Here is a 22,722-nt window from a genome sequence, read left to right as displayed (position 1 = left end):
CTGGCACTTCTGATCCTAATCCTTCTATCCTGGTCATTCTCCTCTATGTTTCATTTCCTATCTCACCTTGGTCCTATTGGTTCTGGTAACTCAGGTCTTTGCCCTCCTATTCCACTGTGCCCTGGCCATCATAGTACCCTTGGTCTTGATGCCAATGTTCTTCCTTGTCCTGGTCCTCTTAGACCCTGTCACCCTAGCTCTGTTTGCCTTGGTACCCAGGTCATCCTGGTCCTGATCACGCCTGTTCCTGACCCTAGTTTGTCTTGGTATTTTCTGACCCTCCTGGTCCTTGTCCTCCTACTTCTAGTCCTCCTAGTCATCGTCCTGATTGTGTGGTCACTTGTCCTAATCACTTTCTTCTTGTTCTGCTTTTTCAGATATTGCTTTTTCGAGGCTCTACTGGTCTTGTTCTTCCAGGTCATTGTTGTGCTTGGCACCTTGACCTAGTCCTCCTGGCTTTGGTCATCTTGGTCCTAGGCACAAAGGGCATAGCCTCTTTTGTCCTGGTATTCCTTATCCTCCTGCTCCTCTCCTTGTACCACAGGCCCCGATGCTCATGAGACCTATGGTACACCAGATCATGGGTCCCCTTCTTTACCCGGGCCTTTAAACTCAAGTCTTCCTTATCATGATCATCCTAATCCTGAATCTCCTAGCCATTGTCTTCCTTGTTTCTGCATCTTCCTCTTTGTCCTAGAACCTACTCACCCAACCCCCTAGATTAACACCACACAAGATCTAGGCCTCCAAGCCCATCACTGAAGGATTTTTGGCGGGAATTAGGAAACCATTAGGAGACCATCTCCAACACATGTTTAGCGTTTCTCAGTGCTAAGCACCAGCAGGACCTGTCCTATTCAAAGAACTGCTTACTATATTTCATGCAAAACTACAAGTCCCAATGTGCGTTGTGCAGTTAAAATGCAGGCCTGGATGAAGAGATCACGCATGACATGGGGTTACTTGGCAGCTAAGACCTACTCTGTCATTCATCAGAGACTGTATGACTTGTAGGCACCTCTCTAGGACAGTCTGGGACATGGCACTCAATAACACGCCTCTCCAATCAACTCTACAACACCCAATTCAACATAGTTTCACTCTACTCTACGACACACCACTTTCCTTTACGCTACTCCACTCTATGCCACTCCACACTATGCCATTCCACTCTATGCCACTCCACTCTATGCCACTCCACAGTATGTCACTCTACGACACAATAGTCTATTACACAACACAAAACTCTATGACATGGCACTGTATGACACAACACTCTACTCCATGACACTTTACTCCACTCTACAGTATTAGTCAGGGAGCTTTCCTTGATAAAGTATTTAATTCAGTCAACAAAATGAAAACCTCCAGGCTCCTTCTGCTGTTATACATACCCCTTCCCCATTCTCCATCTCCATCAATTTACAAAGGAGGCTTTGCTGTCGGTGAAACAAACATGTTAATGGAAAAGAGAAGCAGCAGTAATAGATAAAGTCTAACATCAAATTGCAAAAAATATCTAACACATTGCTTTCAGCCTAGCCACTCTCTCCTCCCGTAGGTAACAAAGAGTGATCTGGATCAGATAAGGTTGTATGGTTTTTTTTCTATAAATACTCCATTTACTTAATGCCCAATGACATTTTATAAATGTCACTTTATGTACTGTTCTGAAAATATCACCAAAGCGAAGATCTTTTATAAATTTAGCACAGTAGCACCCTTACTTGTATTTATTTTAATAGTTATTATTTCAGTATGTAAAAAAAATGAAATTAAGGAACGAAAAATGAAACTAAGGAAATGTTTATTTGCTCACAAAATGCAAATTTCTAATATTAAACATACATGCACTAAACCAGCATTGGCAATGTCAATAGGTCTGGCTTTAATGGAGTGGTGTATGGTAATGTGAAACATTACAAGTGTAGAATAGTGTAAGTGGGAATAGATATGTATGCCTGTGGAAGCAAAGGACCCTCCTCCCATCTGTGCTGTTGGCAGAGAAAAACACCATAAATTATGTAGTTATCTAAGACACTTTAAGAGCATTCCAATGTCATGAGTGTCCTCTGCATGTTCAAGATCAACCAGTTGGGTAAATTAACAAAATTATCACATTTGGTGGAGGGCAAGCATTTTTTTGTAGAAACACATAACCTCTGCCCAATCAAAACATGTACTCCAGGCTCCCAACTTGTGGGAGGAGCCAAAGCCCCTCTCCAGGTGATGATCACATAATTGTCTGGCGACAGCTGCACTGTCAAGCCAGACCATAAAAAAGGACAGACACAGCCACTAGTTCTATGTTTTGCTTTGTAAACATTCTTTGGAACACCCATTGTCACAGTGTTCCTGTGATGTCACAAATGGCACAATAGGATGTGATGTCCATCCTGGTGACAAGCTCATTATGCTAGTTAGTGGTTTTGAAATCTGAAAATGTTTGGCTATAGATAGTTGCAAGTACAGAGTATTTTGTGATTTTATGGCAAAAGTGTTCACATGGAGGAAGCCTTATGTACTAAGGAGGCAACAAAAAAAAATTAAAATGTAAATACGCCTGCAATCCCTTCTCCCTGGTTCTAAACTGCATTTACTGCCCTGATACCATAATGTGCAGAGAAAATGTTTTCTAAGATTCCAGAGCAGTCCGATTTGAGTCAGGGTTTGAAGACTCCAGTTTAGAAAACTTCAGTGGTTAATCATGGTTGTGCTGCATTCGTATACTAAATTCTGTCTAAGAGACCCCTGACCTGGTGAGGGAGAAGGGAGAGGTGGTGACAACATCCACTGATGTTCCCTAAGTAGGCAGACTATCTATGAGGACCCCCGCCGTCCAAGTCATTCCAGGCGTTGATTCCAGTCCCTAATGTTCATGTTATAACCTTAATGCATTCTGGCTATTGTAGCCTTCCTTTGCTTTCATTGAATTAATTAGACTAACACATCTGATAGCAGTTATTTGCAGGTGAGAATTTCATGACGGGGGCAGTATACAGAATGATCTGGAGTGAGGTGGTCACACTACGCGAAGCAGGCCTTGATAACGTAATGCAGCCGCCAAGATCAAGCCAACATGAACTGTACATGTGCTTAAAAAGCTCGGTGACCAGCATGTCCCAGCTGCGTAACAACTACAAATTCTTTGCACATCACAGTTCATATGCAGGTCCAGGCCAGAGCCATAATAACTCTGCAGAAGGCCCATGGGCTCCATACGGAGACAATAGGAAAGGGAAGAAGAAGGAAGCAAGACCCCTCATCCTTCCTCCCAGGATCAAAGGCAGGAATTAGTGTGGGGAGAATTTGTACCAAAGGAAGAGGAATGGGTGTATTACCTCATGGGGGGGGGGGGGGCAATGGTCTCCCTGAGGATTAGCTCAGTCGGGCGATTTTTGAATCCCAGGACTTGCCCAATCCCACTCGACAAAGGTGGAAATGTAATATAAGAGGTATTGCGGAACCTGGCAATCATATCGCTCATCCAGGGACTCAAATCCTCAAGGTAGATTCATTGCTAGAGCTGCAGATAATCAGGGTAGGAAACGACAAGCACACGCTGTGGGTAAACAACACCCAGTCACTAATGAGCAGAAGAGGGCAGCTTAAATACAGCAGTCCTTGAGTTGCCAGACGGCAGGACCGGCTGCGGAAGAGACTGGGGTCACCTCCTAGAACAGCCTCGGTTCTTGCAGCCCAGAGTGGCCCGGGACCAGTCAACACAGACCAGCAGTCGCTAGCAAGTTAAGCCAGGTAGCTGGGAGGGAGGGACAGCTGGAAACGGACCAGTGGTCGCTAGCAAGTTAAGCCAGGTAGCTGTGAAGGAGAGGCAGCTGGAAAAGGCCTAAACATGCCCAAGCCAAGAGTGGAGGACCTCTATGGCTGACATGGCCTTCCTGCAGAGGTCTTTTATCGTCTACGCAAATCCAGAAACTTGACATTAGTCTTTGTCCCTAATGCATTGAGTGCTTACAACAGCTGCAAAACAAGGCTTATGTAGGGAGACAGCCAGGTGAAGGTGATTGGTAGACAGAGCGCAGGGCTGAGAAAGGATAGGTCTGGAATTAAAGCTACCATTCAGAGATCAAGGTCTTTTGGAATAATCTTGAGATCTGTTTAAGAAGTGATGATGCTTGACTGGTGCAGAGGGAGCAAATGAAATGCACAAACATATTGCCTGTCCTCTGCCACCATGATAATGCCCCATGTGTAGGTTTGATTCGCCCATGAGCCACCATTAGCAGGCATTCGCATAAGTCTGGAGTGATCTTCAGGGCAGCCCTAAGTATGTAAAGTGTGTCCCTGGTCACATGCTCACACCAAGCTACACATACAAACGCATCCCCTCAAGTGCCACACCTACTGTCAGTATATGTTCAAGACGGGACCATCACATACTGTAGAAGTTGAGGCCCAGATTTATGGGGATTTGGCGCATGGCAGCACAGCGAGTCACCTTGCTGCACTGCCCTGCGTGAAAGGGCAGGCATGCGCCCTATCCATAGCATGCAGCGCATTCCTGTCCTTTCTCCCTGTGCTGGCGCCGTTTCGGCAGCCTACCACCAACACAGGTGCAAGGGTGCCTGTGCTGCATGCAAGATTGTTTTTGTGTAGGACGGGGTTTCTGCACAAAACTATTCAGGGAGGCTTTTTCCTCTTTCTAATAATGCAGCATACATAGAAAGAGAGAAAAACAAGGAGAAATAAATATATTTCTCCTGGTTACGGCGTAAGGTTTTGACATATCCCCAGGTTTACATGGCCTTGTAAATCTGGGGATGCATCAGACTCCATGGGTGTTGCGTGGAAACATCCTCAGCAACGCCCATGGAACTCCTCCCTAATGCAGAGTAAGGCAACGCAGCGATTTGCCTTACTCCATTTCTCTGAAACCTTTCAAAGACATGCAAAGTGGCTTTGCGTGGCCGCATAGATATTGCTGCAAGGTTAGCGCCGCCGTTGCGTCACTACCGCTGGGCAAGCCTCTCATTAATAAGCCCCTAAGGGCCAGATGTAGCAAACAGTTTTGCCCATTCTGTGTCTATGGGAAAATGTGTTCGTACATATGGCCCTAAGTTTCTCTATTAGCACAATCTGCGCTTCGCAACTTCAATTTGCGCTTGCATAAACATTTAGCCATTCTTTCCCTGTATTTTGGAGCTCTTTTCTGTGCTAGGGAGAAGGCCCCGCGGACTATTTTTTCCCCATTCATCGTTCTCCAGGAGGCCTGTTCTTGGCATTTTTTTCGCAGCATCCTTGCAGATTCCATACTGAACCAGTAAGATTATTGCTAAGGTATGGCGTGCATGATGATGCTGGCAAGGCGCCCACCCCCGCATAACCAGGCATGACAGGCCGCAACTCCAAGTGTGCAAGCAGCCAGTGGGAGGAGAATGCGTGCATCTGTTCACAGCTTGTTATTCTACTTATCGAGAAAGATGACAAGCCCAGCTGTTTGGTATTTTGCGCGTATTCTTTCGAGACTGACTTGTCAGAAAAAAAGCCCTCAAATGTTATTTTATTAACATTACTGCAAGACCCTGAGGGGGTTAGCGTCCTCCAGAAATTATTTACAGACCCAGACTGCCCGTACTACCCCCACTCCCTTAACCTTCCAAGAGCTAAATATGGGATGCTGACGTTTCCGTGGGCCCAGACATAAGCCGGGCCCGCCGCAGGGGTCCTCAGCCCAGGAAACAATCACAAGGCGCAGATGGGAAATGTCTGCGCTCACGATGCGCCTGATAAAAGCAGAGGTCTGCCTGTTTCCTGCGGAGTGAAACTGTATTACTGAAGTTTTTTTTAATGCACCTGGTGCTAGGGGGCGCTGTGCCGCTCTAAAGAGCTGGACGTTCTCACAAGGTGAGCTACAAACAGAGAAGGATCCAGAACCCGAGTAAGGCAGACCTGCCAACGTTGAAATACATTTTACTCCGAGGAACGAGGTGGCGCCTTGGAGGGACAGTGGTCTGGTCTTGGGTATGTGGTTTTAGCCCGTCTCTCCCAGGCTAACTTAAGTGGGGATGGAGGGTTCAGAGGGCAGGGCCTAGAACCCAGAACTGTCCATGCAGACATCCGCCCGATCAAAAAAACATAAATTGTAAAGCTTTATGATGCTGCAGCTGATGTCATTCTAAGGTCTCGTCTCAGACAGCACATGCTCTGTCGCTTGTGAGACATTTTGTTAGATTGTTGGGGGCTCTTAGCCAGCCAATTGCTTACAATTGGTTGCTTTCACGTCACTCTTATTTTCTTGCTTCTGTTTGCTCAATACATTCCAGCTACACTTCCCCTTCATGTGTTTGTCCCTTTTCCGGAGTATGGCGTAAGTACTGCTTCCTTTCGGCGCCCAGTGGTCTTCCAATACCTAAGTGTTGCCAGAGGTACTTTTTTAGGGTCGAGCCTGCGTCGCATGCGCTTGCGCATGCATTTCGCTTGTGAGACGCTTTAGGAGTTAGAAAAGGGCTCGGAGCCCCGTTCACGTCACATCAGTTGTCTTTCATTGGTTCGTGTGCTTGCCTGTGAAATCTGCTTGCTTTCATTAGTGCATGGCACGCATACATCATACCTTTTCCGGTGGTTAGCCCTCCTCGAGCGCAGCGACCCAAGTAGTGAAAACATGCGAGGCTCGCTGTTTCCCGTCCGGTTTATGGACTACTTTTTATCTTTTGTCCGCAGTGCGATCTCGCTTGGCAGAAGTCGAGCGCTTTGCATAACATCGACCTTGTTACATAGTTAATTGGACTTTTGCCGGTTACGTAGATAATTGGACTTTTGCTGATAGCTTTCATTACGAGTGAAGTGTAGGAGCGCGATCGCGCTGTTTTTTTCTTTCAATGTGGAAAGAAAAATTCAGGGGGGGGGGGTTTCCAACTGCTAATAGCTGTAACTCAGAGAAATGCGAGACCCTAGTACATTGCAAATGCTTGTTTATTGTAGCTGTAGCCCTGAGTAAGCACTTGTGTTTGCAAGCAGTTTCAACCCCCCACTCTCTCTCCATTGTAATTTCTCCGTTGTTGCTTGTCCCATTGTTGTTGCCCCGCCATTGCTTGCCCTGTTGTTATTGCCATGTTGTTGTTGCATGCCCCATTGTTGTTGCTTTCCCTGTGGTCGTTGTTTCCCTGTTGTTGTTTGCCCGTCTTTGCTTACACCAGCATTGTTGCCCCATCGTTGCTTGCCTTGTCATTGCTACCCTGCTGTTGTTAGCTCGGCCCATGTGTTTCATACACCATAATACCCACCCTCCTCTCGTGTTCTTGCTTACTCTCCTACCTCGCCTCCCCCCCACATTCCAGCTTGCTGCGTCCCCTCCTGCCATAGGGATAAAAAGCATTTGCAGACCAATTGGTCTCAAGTATGTGAGATCTATTGCCTTTGTCAATGTTTTTTTAGCTATTTTGTACAGCAGCACAGGTGTTGTGCAGCATAGCAAGAAAAATAAAACAAAAGTGCCATGAAGCAGTCATAGCATTTCCTTTTACTTTCAACCATGCTGCACAGCAGCCCTGCGCTGTACAATATGGCTTAAAAGATTGAGAAAGCCAATAGAGCTTCCATTGGTGAGACCTGTTGGTTTGCCAATGCTTATTTCATTAGCATTTTGTGATTTGTAGCCCCTTTACCCTCCCCTTTTAAAATCAGAACTACAAATCCCAGAATGCAGATACAAATCTTGGGCTGGGCGGACTACAGACCGACCTGGGAAACTTGAGAGCAATGGGAGCAGCAGAACACTGTAGCTGGCAACAGGCCAAGTACGCTCTCTCCTTACCCCTTTCCTACCCAAACTTCTTTTTCACACCGCTTTCTTATCCACTCATCCTCTCTCTTTTCCACCTCTTTAAATGTCACTTTTTCACAGACACACACGTACATGCACCTGTGCACTTGCTGCATGCACATACCCTGCATCCATTCAGTTATACCCTTGGGGTTACACCTATTCAAATCTCCCACTGTGAAGTTAGCCAATGGCTGAAGTAGGCTGTCCTCCTGCCCCATGCTATATGCTGTAATGTGCAGAAGAAAAATGTGAAAACCACAACAGACCAATGGATGAAGAGGGCTACCTGAAAAGTAATGATGGTGCTAAACCGGTGTGTTTCAATAGAGAATGCACGTGGTATGACCAAGAAAGAAGCTGAGTGATAAGGCAATAGGTCTTCAAGCTGACCGCTCCCTCTTTTGCCCCCCAAACCCTTTTCAGGAATGAGAAGATCCACGGAAACAGCATTAGATCTTACACAGTGACAATAGATCTGATGGTCATGGCCTGGAAGATGGATCTGCCTGGCAATGTTGCAAAATGTGATGAAGCCCTATTGTAATCGAAGTGAGTGGTGTGGTATAAACCCTTGAGCTTTATTGTGAGTTTATTAGGCTTGTGTTGCTCAGTAAAAGCCACCATAGTGTCATCAGGGGATTTACACAGGTGATATGTGACAGCTGTTTAGGATGCTTTCCTAAGTTTAGGACTGGGATGTGGAAATAAATCGTGTCATAACTAAAACACCTTCATAACTACTGAAAACTCGAAAACCTGTAACCTCAGTAGTTTTCCTTTTGCACTAGTTTAACCATAAATCATATCAAGAATGCCATAATTTTGAAAATATGCCATCAATTCAAGCCCTTTTATTTAAATTAACACCAATCTATCATTAACCCTATTGCCCACCTTCACCTTTCACCCAGCCCTATCCCTAATGTTAAAATATATGGAAATCCTAATCTTTATTCTTTCCCTAACTCTAACTCCACCTGATTCTAACCTAACAAGGCCCCTAGTTCCACTCCTTAACCACTTTTTAGGTCTGGCTCCACAGACCTTTATTTGTTTCGAGAACCTCATGTCGTCAATTCTCCAAAAACGTGTGATAAGAACAAGAAAGAGAGAGTGGGCTTAGGGTCAGTCTCCTTCTCAGCCTCCCTTCAGCAACTGATTTTCAAGTATTTTTCATGGTTTGTGATTGCTTGGATGGACTAACCATCAAAGGCAGGGCATTATATGAATGATTCCAGTGCCCCATTTCTGTTCCTAGTAGATGTTGCTAATGCAGGTCTAGTAGTGCTTTGTAAGGCTAGAGTCAGTGTGTGCTCCTTAATGTATTTACTTTGCTGGCACAACACTATTTTCATTGCTGGTTTAATTAAATTGTTCATTTAGGAGGTGTTTGTTGTTTTGATGCATTAGCCTGTTATAAAAACAGAGTACTGTTAACTAATAGTCTGTGTGTGCCATTCGTTTTGCTTTGCTGCCATGATTACACGGTATTGGCTTTATAGCATTTTATCACAAATATTATGAAAAGATTAACATGCCCATGGGCATGCCTTCAGATACAGCAAACACACTAGTCCTTTGTCAAAGTATCTGCTGTTATATAGCTTACTGAATTTTAAATTCACCACTTACAATGCAAACTTCACATTCTGATTACTTTTCATAGTTGTTGAACCTAGCCCTTTTTGAGGGGTCCCAACCCCAGATATTTGCCTTCAATTTCTGAGCCTGTGTTTGCTGGCATTAGGACTCTGTGCACTTTTCCCTGCTAGCGATTGGTAAAATGCTTGTGCTTTCTTTATAAAAACTGTATCTGACCCACGAGCCATCGTGGTCAATCTGAACTCAGGGCTTTCTCCTGATCTAACATTACACATGTGGCACTTTGTGGGTTTAGGCACTATTTTTACTCTGAATTTTGGTATATTTTTTTATTTATTAAACTGTTCTATATTTTTCTAAATTGGTTTGGGACTTTTTTGTGTTGTGCTTTCACTTTATTATTGTTTGTGTGCAGCATAAATACTTTTACCCAATCCCTCTGCATTAAACCTGATTGCTTGGTGCTAAGCTACCAAAGGGTAAGCACAGGGTTTCACCCCTCCCCAACCAATAATCCTATTTCTTACAATAGTACTCTTCTGTGAGGGAACATCCTAACTCTGCTTGTACAGTCTGCTCAGCAGGAAAGGGACCCAATCCCAGCCTCTCTGTTGTTGACGCCCCTTCATTATGGGATTTTCTTCCAAGGACAGCTGGTGATAACACTCAAAATCTCACTCAATTAACATGAAACACTTCCCCTAAAAAATAGCCAGACTTTTTGTCTTTGCCAATGCATGCTGCATAATGTTACTCAGCCTTTTCCTTCTTTTTGCAATTATCCATTATGACAGATCATTTTAGATTTCTAGTGTTCTTGCTTATGGTTTGTTCATTTCCACCTAATGCCCAGGTTGCATTGACTTTGTCGTAATAGACGTTGTTTGAAATTCCTGATGTGGTTGGAGCTTTTAGGCTGCACACCAACTTCCAAGAAGAATCTGGCTGCACTATGCAGCTTGGGGAAACTCAGCATTACAAAAATGTATTGGAGGACGAGTGCAGTTGGGTGCTGGGTTTGTGGTGGGTGAAGTGTTAGTGGGCGGTGTTATGTTGTATAGCACACTAATCACCCACGAGGGTATCCAGGCATTTAACAGGAGTGTAGGCAGAATATTCCATAGAGGTTAATTATGAAATGCTCAGTAGACAGTAGTCAAAGAAGTTAAGCAACTTATATGGGGGGCTGGGAATCCATTTATTGAGGCAAGAGCTAGGGTGATGTGATCTGGGTGGACCCAACTACGAGGAGGCAGGCACGATAGATTTAGTACTACTACTCTTGAGAAAGAGCATCCCGTATTCACAACTTCTGGCCCTGCCCTTCTCTTCCGAGTGTGCACACAGGAAAAAGAGCTGATGGGGAAACTCCGTTTTGGATAAATTAATTGGAAGAATCTAGCTCCTCAAGCTACACCCTCATTCCAATATGGCTGGTACTTGAAAGAGAAGGTACCTCACCTAGAGCTGTTGATTTTGGTTGATGTATTGTTTGGGCACGGAATAAGTAATAACATGATGGGTTTGGAATGACGGGGTCCATAACTGCATACAGTTCCAGATTTTAGGCCCTTTTCCACACACATTTTCAATTAGTTTTCTGCAAGACAAAGATGTGCTTGGAAAAGCACTAGGTTTTATGGGGTGCACCTGACAAAACTTTGAGTTGTGTAGTACGGTGCCTCCTGAGGATACAGTCACAATGAGAGCCTTATGGCCCGATAAACAAAGGGCCTCCACACTCGTGGCGGAGGTCCTCCAGTCGTGCGGGGGGCCCACACTGGCCGCAGTCATGGTGGTACCACCACAACGACTAACTGCAATGCAGAGGTCCCACCAGTGCGGCCTCCGCGCCATGAATGCAGGGCCTCCTCTACGAGTGCCGAGGCCCTTTGTAAATCAGGCCCCTAATGTGTGAAGAATGGTGCTCCATCAGTGGACCTGACAGAGCCATTGGCACTTTGGCAACCCCGCTGGCAGGCACAGGTTCTAACACTGGATCTGGCAGCCAGGTCGACACAAAGGTGACATTCTAGAATAGCACCATCAACGCTGTACGTAATGACAGCCCTACGGCGTGCTTCGGCTTCCGAGCCCTTCAGGGTGACCCCCACTTAGCCGAAGTTCAATCAATATCTATCTGATACGGGACGCTCAGGGGCCCATCATCACATTCTGCAGGGCGGCGAACCCCTGGATCACGAAGGCAGGCTTTCCTAGCTAAGGAGCGTCTCCCCCATAGTTTTCTGCTGATGGCAGAAAAGAACCCCCCTTGGTGGGATTCTGATTGACTCCAGAAGGTTCTCTCGCAGCTACGAAGTTCCATTTTCTTCGTCACTCCTACCACAGAGTTCAAACAGATTTCGCGGCTGCGGTTTCCTCTTTGTAAATACAACAATGCTTGTGGCGAAGGCTGAGCAGAAACCATGACATTCTCCATTGCTCCTTGGAAAGCAGGGTGGTGTCAAGCATTGCTAGGAACCCACTTAACCATTACTGCGTGCTTTTAGGACTCTAAATATTTGCTGCAGATAGCAACCGTAACCCTGGTGGACTTTCAAAAGCCCGGAGAATAAACACATGCTGCGTGATCTTGCTGTTTGTGCTAGGGGCATGTTTTTTTAATTCAACACATTCTCATTTTTTTCCAAAGTGGAATGTGTCCGCCCTCACCTACACCCCCCTTTTTTCTGCTTTTGCCTGAGCCCATGCTCATGAATAAATTATTGGTCCATTGTTGACAATGCAGCTTTCGCCCCATCTTATGTGATCAACACAAAACGCGCTTTCAGAGTACTGAAGGGAGAGACAGGGTTGTGATTCAAGCCCCTGCCGCGGGACCCAAACACTCCAGGGACCCTATTGCGCCCAAGACCAATGAATCTCTGTGAGATATTGGAAACTCAGGGGCCCCTCATCACGTTCCACTGACGGGTTGCACCATTTTGTTGTGCACCTCTGCTGAGCGAGATGCTTAGCCTCCATCCACATGTTGGTTTCCCAGAATAAAGAATTTAATTGGGCTGAAGTTTAAAGGGACACTGAAAAGAATACTTGCAATGTGCTTTTTTTAAATTGTGGCAAAGCGGATACTCAGTGCAGCAGGGCTGAGCTTTTTCTGGTGGCAAAGCAATGACCACGGCTATAGGCCTGATCTGTTTATTATGAAATGTCACAATAAAGGCAGTAGACATGATGTATTTATTGTGAAAAGCTTATATTAACATCAATCCATTTAAGGGTGGATTGTTAGTATGTATCAAAGCCTACAGAGAAGGAATTTGTTACATAGAGTCTCATAGACTACTGTAGAAGCAAGGGTTCTGGTGTTTATTACCCCCCTGTGACATACTGTGGACATAGTACCCCTTAGGAGAGTCAGTATCCTGCTTAGGTAACTGTAATTTTGCATGGCTGTTGCCTGATGGTTGCCTTGTAGGAAAGCTTACATGCAGAACAGTAGGCTTGAGTTGAGTGTAGTGTCAGGCTGTAGGCCTCATTTATGCACTGGGAATAGTTATGCCAGATGCCATGGATCTGGTCTGTTTAGTACGAAAGGTTATGTAAAAGGCAGTAGGTTACTTTTGTCATATCCACGCACCTGTGTAAAGTGTTACACATTTCAGTGCTCTGCACAGTTGTTCTTGAATGATATTTAGTGCCTGTTGGAATTATTTGTCAAGTGCGTTGCCTTTGCATGAACAGTCTCCTAGAGAACATGCCTTGCACTAAACCTGATGCTCTGAGCTCGTGCTGTGGGGTCTAGAAGAGGTCAGGTGGTTGTCAGGTGAAATGTTTTGTCAGGCTCATAGCCACCTTTGGCTTTCTGTGGTGGGATGCAGGCAGGCTCCTCCTGCTCTCACAAGAGTCATGAGGGTGTGGCTCCCACTTCTCACTCTTGATATCATGGAGCCTGGCTTTCCCAACCATGGGATCGGGAGCTTGAGATCTGGAGATGCTTTCAAGCGTCCTGGACACTTAGTGGGTTTTAAAAACCCAAGTCCAGGCCGCAATATGGTTTCCTGCCACCCACATCATCACTTAGCTTGGCAGCTGCAAGTCTTGAACAACATTGTACCTGAGGAGAGTGCATTTATGTACCTGGGAAGATGGAGAAATGTGGATCGTGCACGGAAAGGACAGCTACATTGAGGCAGGCAGACTGAAACCGAGCAATATAAAACGAAAGAGGATGAAAGGGGCACTTGTCATGCAAACATATACCCATGCACATCAGTCAGCGAGTCACCCGCAGGGCGTCCGACTAGTGAACAACTACTTTCCATGATCATGAAACAAAAAGGGCAACAGTGATTCCTCAGTCGCACGTGCCTCCCAATTTGAGCAATATAGTAAAGACAACAAAGGTGCTCTAACACTATAACACACATGTTGCCATGATGTGTAAAACTATTACCCAGAAGCTGCCGAGGCCTGTTAATCACAAAGACTATGGATTAGTGGAGCACTCAACATATATAGATTATTTCAATTCATCCCAATTTAAATCCATTGGAAAATCCATTGATACATCATGGTACGTACAACATTCGTAATATGGATGGTACAGAAACAATGTCTTACAAATCACTTCAAGGAATTAGAGAATTATTAATTTCTTTTCTTAAACCCAATGTCACAGAAAGAATTACACATCGTATCTGTATCACAAACTATATAATCTGGCCCTTAGTTAGAAAAAACAGATTTTTGCCTATAACTTCTAAACATATTGTAATTTCTCCTTAATACAAATATAGCAGTTGGTAGATATGTTGCTGTTAATTTATGATTGATGATCTCAGATGACATGTGTCTAATCCACCCCACTCCATCCCAATTCACCCCACTCCAATCCAATCCACCCAACATCAATCCAATCTACCCCACATCAATCCTATCACCCCACACCAGTCCAATCCACCCAATCCCACACCAGTCCAACCCACTCCAGCCCAGTCCACCACCCCACCCCATTCCAATCCAACCCACTCCACTCCAGCCCAACCCAGCCCAATCTAATCCAATCCAACCCAGCTCACTCAATCCTGTCCACTCCAATCCAGTCCAATCTACCCCACCGCAACCCATTCCACTCTATGACACCCCACACTACTAACTTTAGCACACAGGTGTACAACATGGCCAAAACGTATCGCCAAAGCCAACAGCTCTTGTATAGGCAAAACCTATTGGCATTGCCAGTGCTTGTTTTGGTTTCCTACTTAGCCATGCTGCACAGCATTGCAAAAAACATTAGCAAAGCCACTTCGCTCCAAAGGCGAGACTTATTGGCTTTGCCGATGATTGTTCCATTGGTTTTTCAGTGCAACGTTCTGTTCCGTTTAAATACATAAGTGACTACTTTAAATGCATTTTATTTCTTTATATCACCCATGCATTTTCTTTACAAATCAATTAAAATATTGGTTTCATTGCAGCAGGAATATTTTATTGGTGTCCGATGTACTAGAGAGAGGCTGACCCTAACATGGCTATTTTATGTAATGTCTTTTGCTTGCCCTCTTGAGAACACTCACTGTTCCAAGAAAGTTACTGCATTTTTCAGGCCTACATAAGAGGCTTGTGAAGTGCTCTAGCCCTATGAGGGTTCACAAAAGAGGCCTGCAGTTCTCCACCAATACCGAAACCAGTGACTATTCATTTGGGGGCGAACAGCATGAGAATGGCAGCGGCACTTCCACTCCTCCCTCCGAACCTCTTCCTCTGTCCCTGGTTTAAAGCACTTCTACCCAGCCCCTTCCTTCACCTCCTGGTTTGCTCCCTGGCCACTGACTCCATCCCTAGTTCTCTTTCTCTCTTGTGAGACTGCCTGGTCCACCCCTCCATTCCCTGCCAGTGCCTCGACCATCGGTATCTCTCTCTCTCTCTCTCTCTCTCCCTCCTACTACTCTCTCCTGCTGCCCCCTTCATCTCTCCACTGCCATCCTCTGATCCCTGCCTCTCTCATAGCAGCTTCATATGGGCTGCCTGTCTTTTTTCGCAGCTTTTCCATAGGTTGCTTCTGCAGGAAATTCTTTTACGCTGTGCTGACTTCTCTACAACATGACCATAAAAATGTCAAATATATTTGCTTTGCCAATGCTTGGTGGGCATGTGCTCTTACCCACATGGGGAGGTCACTTGGGTAAACATTCACTGCCTGCCAGTTTATCATTCTTTCGGTGCACACAGTTCGTGTTTTAGCACCCCCATATTCCATGTTGTCATTCATTGGGTGTTATAGTTACAGCTGACTGGTCCTCGCTATGTTGACAGGCCTATATGTTGTGCCATGCGGTTGGACATTCTGTTGAGAAATGTAGTCTTGAGTTTCTCTTTATAGGTGTCCCACTGTAATGTAATCAAGAGGCCTGTTTAGTGGACATGCTATCCAAGCTCTTTCAGCTGACGCACTTCCAATTCTGTGTGGCAAAGTTTACCTTCGCCATGGTGGCAGGTCTGGGGCACATATACACATAATTCACTGCATGCAAGACTCCAGTGTCTGGAAGGGGAGCAATCGCCAGGCGGAAACAATTTGTCTTCCAATCCCCCGACACGTATGTCAGGAGACACCAATACCACCTATAATTGAATGTGAGGGGCATATTTACTTGAAAGATGGCGCAGGGCAGTGAGCAAGTGACCTTGCTGCTCTGCCCTGCACCACAGGGTATGGGCAGAAGTGCTCCGTATTTACAAGACGGTTCGTTCCTGTCCTTTCCCCCTGTGCTGGTTCACAATTTGCTACCTAGCATCAACGCTGGCACTCTTGCACCAGGGTGCAAGGGTGCCTGCATTGCATGCAGGATTGCTTTTGTAGGTGCACCTTCCTGCACAAAAACAATAGATGGAGGTATTTTCCTTTCTATGTGGATATTTCTCCTCGTTGCGCCTGTCACACTAGTAAATCCTTTGCTCAGTCCTGGTAGAGGGGCAAAGAGAAGTCAGACTTTACTTAGAGGAACATGTGTTAAGTATTTCAGACACCAACATGAAGGATACGAAAGAAATCCAACACCAATTTATAGAAATAGAGCTTATTTTTATCTTAATTTAGACATGCAAATGAACGGAATTGTATAAGTATAACCGGAGTTATAGATTTTAGAAGCAATATTAAATCACAGCAGAACTGGCATTTAAATGCTGCATTGAAGTCTATGGGAGACCTATCACTGGTCCCAAAAATGCACTTAGAACGTGAGTTGTGTGGAACCATTACAGGGTTAGGGTTGTGGCGTCCCTTGGACCATAATATGACAATCAGTTCAGTTTTACCTGGCCAATGGCGTCCGGGTGCAGGGTTGTCCTGGCTGTTCATGGTGCTGGACGGGACTGGCGTTGAAGTCAATGGCAAGAAGCCACTGGTGACATATGACCACTTGAAGGTCGAGCTGTTGGGAACCCTTGCAGGGTTAAGGTTGTGAAGGTCCGAGGACTAGGCCACAGCAGCCAGTTCACTTCTACATGGTCAGTGAGGTCCAGGTGCAGAGTTGTCCTGGCTATCCGTGTTGCTGACCAAGACTCACAATGGTGCTGATTTTACTGTGTACATGGTGCTGCAACGAAGTGGATGCAAAAACTCAGCTGTAGGGTCGGTGCTGATGTCTGTCACTGGGTAGTGCCCTCCTGCTGCAGCTCAAGTTAAGGGGTCGGTTACCGGGCCAGTGACCAACAAGCCTTGGTAGTGTTAAGCACAGCGAAATGCTTTGGAGACGTCTGAAGGTCCAAGGGAGTATGGCAGTGGCCTGTAACTTCGTGGAAGGCTGGACTATGAGTCCCACAATGCACTTCACTAACTGGATCCAGTTGATCCCAGGGCAAGACCGATGGCCAGCGATTCTTCGGTTCCAGAGCGTCTTTTTACCTGCAGTTTGTAGGGTACTAGTGGCACTACTCCAAGGGAGACTGAGGGTGTTTCTGGCTTCCACAGGGGTCCCTCTGGTTAGGAATGATGAGTTTTAGCCAAGGATTAGGGTCTTTCTCACAGTTCCCAGTCTGTTGCCTCAGGGACAGAGTATCCCTCTTTTACCTTAATGCAGTTGGCATTGTCCAGTTGTCGGTGACATAGGGTTCCGCTTGGTCCTTCTTTGAAGTAAATCTGTCAATTCTGAGGTTCTGGTGTCAGGAGTGTCCCTTAAATTCTGGATTTAGAGGAGCTAGGGGTGTGGAGACTAGTGCCCAGTGGGCAGCTAGCTCCTACAGCTAATCCCCCCTTAAGGTGACCACATCCGGTGGGACAGGTCACCTTTAGCTACTCAGAACCCTCTATCATGCACTCCTAAAATGTCAGAAATCACAATTTAGTGCATAGACTGGGCTGCTCACCCTAGAGGTGAGGTCAGCCTGTTGGGAGTGTGCACAGTCCTGCATACCTATTTTCCCACCTGTCCACAAGCAAATGTGCCTTAGACAGAGGGAGGGATGTTTCTTCCACTGGGGGACAGCACAGATGGCTATCAGGGACATTTGAAGCTCACCTCCCTGATGTCTCTATTCACTAGCCCGGCTTGGGGGCGGGAGGTGTGACCTCCTTCGTGCATCAGCCTTTGTTTCTGATTCCTGGCAGCACCCACACAGCCTGGTAGGAGGTCAGAAACCTGACTTGGTAGCAGCAAGCACACAAAAAGCGAGCTGACCAGCCAGAGCACAAAGAAAGGTGGCAAACAGGTGGGCAACTTCTAGTTTGCCCCCTCATTGCATGCCAGCTGTCCCTTGACACCAGATTCATGCTGGGGGAGAGAAAGCAAATTGTTTGACACCAAACTCGACATATCTAGGCGGTACCATAATGGAACAAGCAGCCTGGGTCTTCCCAGGCCTAGGTCCAATGCTATTCTATGGACCTGTCTGTACTGATAGTGTACCTTAATTGAAAGGATGCTGTAGAGGCATATAAACTCATGCTTATCTTCCTGCACATTAAATATAGTGCACTCTGCCTCCTGGGCTGCAGAGGCCTACCTTAATGGTGTGTGACATATATTTAAGGCAGTGCATGGGACTGTGCCACTCATGGTGAGGACACTGTTAAACTCAAACAGTTTGCACCACTCTGGCAAACTGCAGTGGCTGGTCTGCCATGATCACTTTGGTTTGGGCCACCCAGGGTGGCACAAACTTATGCTGCAGCCCTGGGGACCCCTTTCCCATCTATGCGCTGGGTACCATTCACTAGGGCGTATAAGGGGGTAAAATGTTTCTAATCAGGGAGTCATCATGTCGACAAATCAGTTTAGGGAGAGAGCACAGTCACTGGGGCCTGGTTAGCAGACTTCCAGTGCACCATCAGAGTAAAAAAACAGCATTTAGTAATGTAAATGAGGGTAAAACTAGGGGGTGGGGGAGGTCTGCAAAGAGTCCAGTGTTCTTACAGCTGAGATTACTTAACATAGTTCCTTTTAGAACTATCCTGTTGTCACTCTTGTTATGTGAGTTTTTGATGTTGAGGATGTGTCCATCCTTGTGTCCCACTCTTTCCCTCTAATGTTATATACTACACATCAGGTCTGAGTGTCATTTCATAACTTGCTTGATCTATTTCAATCTATGTGCAGTGCAGGCTGTCCGCTGGACACTCTGAACCTGAAAGCCCTGCAGCTTAAGGCACTATAATGTATAGGCACCCAGTGGCCTTCTATATCCATACGTCTCACAGGTACCCCAGCCAGCGCGCTTCCTCTCAGACCCTTCTCCACATCTCCACTCTCAGACAGCTTCAGGGTGTTGTTATAAGGAGGGATTATCACAAAGACCAATGAGCTGGCTGATGAGACACAGATTCTCACAGGGCTGGCTGTGTTTCTCATCTATAGGAGGGGGCTGGTTGCTGCCTGGACCCTCTGGTATCACCGCACAGTCTGGAGCCCATCAGATGTTTCATGGAAGTTAGAGGGGGCCTTGTTGTCTCAGCTGAAGACAGAGCTCCAGGCCTGTACTTAATTATGAATCCACTGCCCGCCCTCAGCCGTTCACGCTGTATATTATTCTCCTCATACATACAGTCCTTAATCTGACTGGAATTTCTAACAAATGCACCCCCTCTTCGCCCTTTTCCTGCACTTCTTTCTCTCCCTCTTGTTCTCTCTTCGCCCCATACTCCCTCTGTCTGTGCCGCCATTTTTATCTTTATTTTGTTCCAAGGCCTCAATTATGAGTTCTTCAAAACTGATTTGTTATGTATGGCACTGGTAGAGAGCCATTAGCATTTATTTCTGTTTCCAAATGTCATATATCACTCCTATGTGTAGCAAAAGTTGATAAGAAAACTCATTCTCCACTGCTGCTACCTCGTAAAGGCCTTCTAGGCCAGGCTGATGGGGCTCTCGCAGAGCCTGTCAGCGCAGATCTGCTTCTCTGCTTGTACTGAAAGCAGAAAGCACCGCTGCAGGAGGAGAAAGGAAGGCAGGGGAAGTGGTGGAAGATTGGTCAAGGTTGGCAAATGATTTTGTGGACCATTCATTACATAAAATTCTCTTGTCCATTTGATGTCACTCAGAACCCCACCTCCCCGATGAAAAACATCCCCATAATTTACGTTACCAATCTATAATTCTATATGTTATGCAAATTAGTTATGAGTTTTGCCTTCAAAATGGGGCACAGCATGGTGACTTTGGAGTTTATTGCAATATTTACCATTTTCTACCCTTTAAATTTCAACAGGTTTGACCTTTTTCCAATATACTCATACTTCTGAAACCCCACGCAAAGAGTGATTTTCATGGATGTCAAAATTGTCTATGGCCTTTAGAATTGAGGCCCTCTTCTCTGTCCCTTAGCTCCTGTAGGTAGTTCCCTTGTCTTGACCCCTATTTCTGTTGTCCCTACATCAGAGCTCCTATCGCTGTTGTGCTTGGCAGGTCTGATAGCTCCCTTTTGTTCTTTTCTTTTGCTTTGACTTTCCTCATTTCACTATCACAAATCTCTATTCATCTTTCTTCTTTCTCTGTCCTTTCTTCCCTTTTCTATCATTGTCTTTCTTGTTGTTTCCAAGTCACTTTCACTTACTTAGTCACTCTATACACATGCCTCTCTTTCCATAACAATGATTTTTCTGTTGCTCTAATCCTCCTGGCTTCATATTCTTCTCCTCCCTGTTTCTCATGTTCCTTCCTCTTTTGACCTTGTACTTTCTTCTCTCTTTCTGTAGGTTCCCTTCTTCTCTCTCCCTCTATTTATATGTACATATAGATGAAAAACCACTGAAATTCACAAGTTATGGTTAGGAGCAGAATCCATAACTAACACAACAGCCATAACTCGCACACCAAATACAACACTCATGCCCCCATCCTTAGTGAAACAGATGTAATTAAAATGTTGTAAATCATCCCATAGATAGGATTACTTATCACATTGCCCTTACCGCTTTGACCGAAATGACTATGAATGAAGTATCATTGACTGATCAGATTATGTGTTGCTGTTTAATTACAGTTCGTTTTTACATGTTGTTTATTTGCATAAGGGAGGAACACTATGGTGATCATTACGACCCTGGCAGTCTTGAGACTGCCAGGGCCATGGTGGCAGTCGGACCGCCACCAATGTGGCAGTCTGGCAGCCACATTACAACCGTGGTGATTTGCCACAGTCAGACCGCCAGCACTGCCAGATCACGACTTGTTGTTGGTCTGGCAGTGCTGGCGGTATTGATCTGGCAGGTCAGCGCTGCAAGCAGCACTGCCCTGGGGATTACGAGTCCCCTCTCTGCCAGCTTTTACATGGTGGTAGCACCGCCATGTACAGGCTGGCGGAGATGAGGTGCAGGGGGCCCCACTGGGTCCCTTGCACTGCCCAGGCACCTGGCATGGGCAGCATAGGGTCCCGTTTGGCCAGCCCCGTTGTGCTTTTCACTGTCTGCTGGTGCCCCCTACGCACCGCAACATTGCAGCCGGCTCAATTATGAGGCGGTGTCAATGTTTGCTGTTTCCCTCTGTCCCAACGGGAAACTCTTAACAGGGCACAACAGCACAACAGTTCTCAGCAGCAGTCATGCATCTTTGATATTTTTAATGAGTTAACATTACTCTGCAGGCAATGAACTGTATTTAATTGACCTGCCCCACCAGGTAACCCTTTGAAAGGCCCATCAAAGCTTTCTGCTGTGTCCCTATTGGTGACATTTCTCATCAATCTGTTGCACTTTGTGTAGATGTGGTTCTTGCTATTTTGTATTGTATTAACTTTTATATTCTTACTGTGTGATGGACTCTTTTACCTGTTTTTATCAGGAACATTGTGGTCAAATGTTTGTTTATGCAGCTGAATGAAAACAGGATCCCTAAATCTGGAGGGGAAATGGGAAAATGTTGTGTTTCGTTGTATTGATTTTTGTTTAAATTGAAAATCGACATTCACCAAGAATGCATGTCTAGGTGTTCCACTACCCGTCAGACCAGAGAATACAACATGTGTTGCACTTCAAAGATCTACAGACACATTTGGAATATTTTGCCGAGCTGCAAAACGTCAGAAATGCAATGTATTATGGATAACAGGTTGTCCACAAAAGGGGGGATAAGGGTGTTCGAAAACTTAAAAGCGTTACAATCAAAGTTTTGGTTCACATGTGAAGAAGGAAAACTGAATTACTTATTAATGTCAGCGCCTGATATGGACAGTGCTTGGGCTCAAGTGTGTACACAGTGCCTTCTACAAAATCTATTACTGTGATTATTATTACAATTGTCATTAGTAGCAGTCCTTTATTGTAGTTAATTCATAGATTGCGCTGTTGAGCACGAGACACAGTAGCAGGGTAGCAGGTTCTGTCTTTCCAAGGCTTTCCTTTTGCATTTCGCTGTATAAAACTGTATATTCGGGTGGTCAGATTGTGCTCACCCCAGTGTGTGCCTCCCATGAACTGTCACTCACTCGCCCTGCCTCTTTCCTCCTAGAATGCATGAACTGCACGCGGCTCGCTGACATGACGGACCGGCTGAACACTCTCGAAGCCAAGGTAAAGGAACCCACAGCTGCTGCTCGGAAATGGGAATATTTCTTGTGCCAAAGTTAGCGGAAACAGGATAACTTTAGGCAAATCAATGCATTTTAGTGCTAAGCCCCACTTAATCCAAGCTAGCACTGAGACCCCCGGGACCTGCTCTCTCAGTAAGGCAAAGTGATGTAATGACGCTTTTCATTCTACGTGATTCTCCAGTAAGGACAAAAGATTCATTTCGAGGTGGAGGCTTTGGAAAAAAAAATTCTTTCTGAAAACAGACATATTCAGAACCCTGCAACTTATCACTTAAAGATACTCCTTTACTTTAAGAGTGTGCCTACCCCCAGCTCTATTAATAACACAAAAATGCTTTAAGCCA

The 22,722-nt window shown here is 45.6% G+C and overlaps 1 protein-coding gene across 2 annotated transcripts in view; it reads left to right on the top strand.

Moving 5' to 3' along the window:
• The window catches only part of COL26A1 (collagen type XXVI alpha 1 chain), a 622,272-nt gene that overhangs the window by 468,872 nt on the left and 130,678 nt on the right, over window positions 1–22,722 (top strand). For both annotated transcript variants that reach the window (XM_069226960.1, XM_069226959.1), the window contains exon 4: window positions 22,297–22,358. In XM_069226960.1, coding sequence (XP_069083061.1) covers window positions 22,297–22,358 — 62 coding nt within the window. The remainder of the gene's footprint in view (window positions 1–22,296; window positions 22,359–22,722) is intronic.

Source organism: Pleurodeles waltl, chromosome 3_2 (assembly GCF_031143425.1).
Source record: "Pleurodeles waltl isolate 20211129_DDA chromosome 3_2, aPleWal1.hap1.20221129, whole genome shotgun sequence".
Lineage (NCBI taxonomy): Eukaryota > Metazoa > Chordata > Amphibia > Caudata > Salamandridae > Pleurodeles > Pleurodeles waltl.
This window is presented reverse-complemented; position numbering and strand designations above follow the sequence as displayed.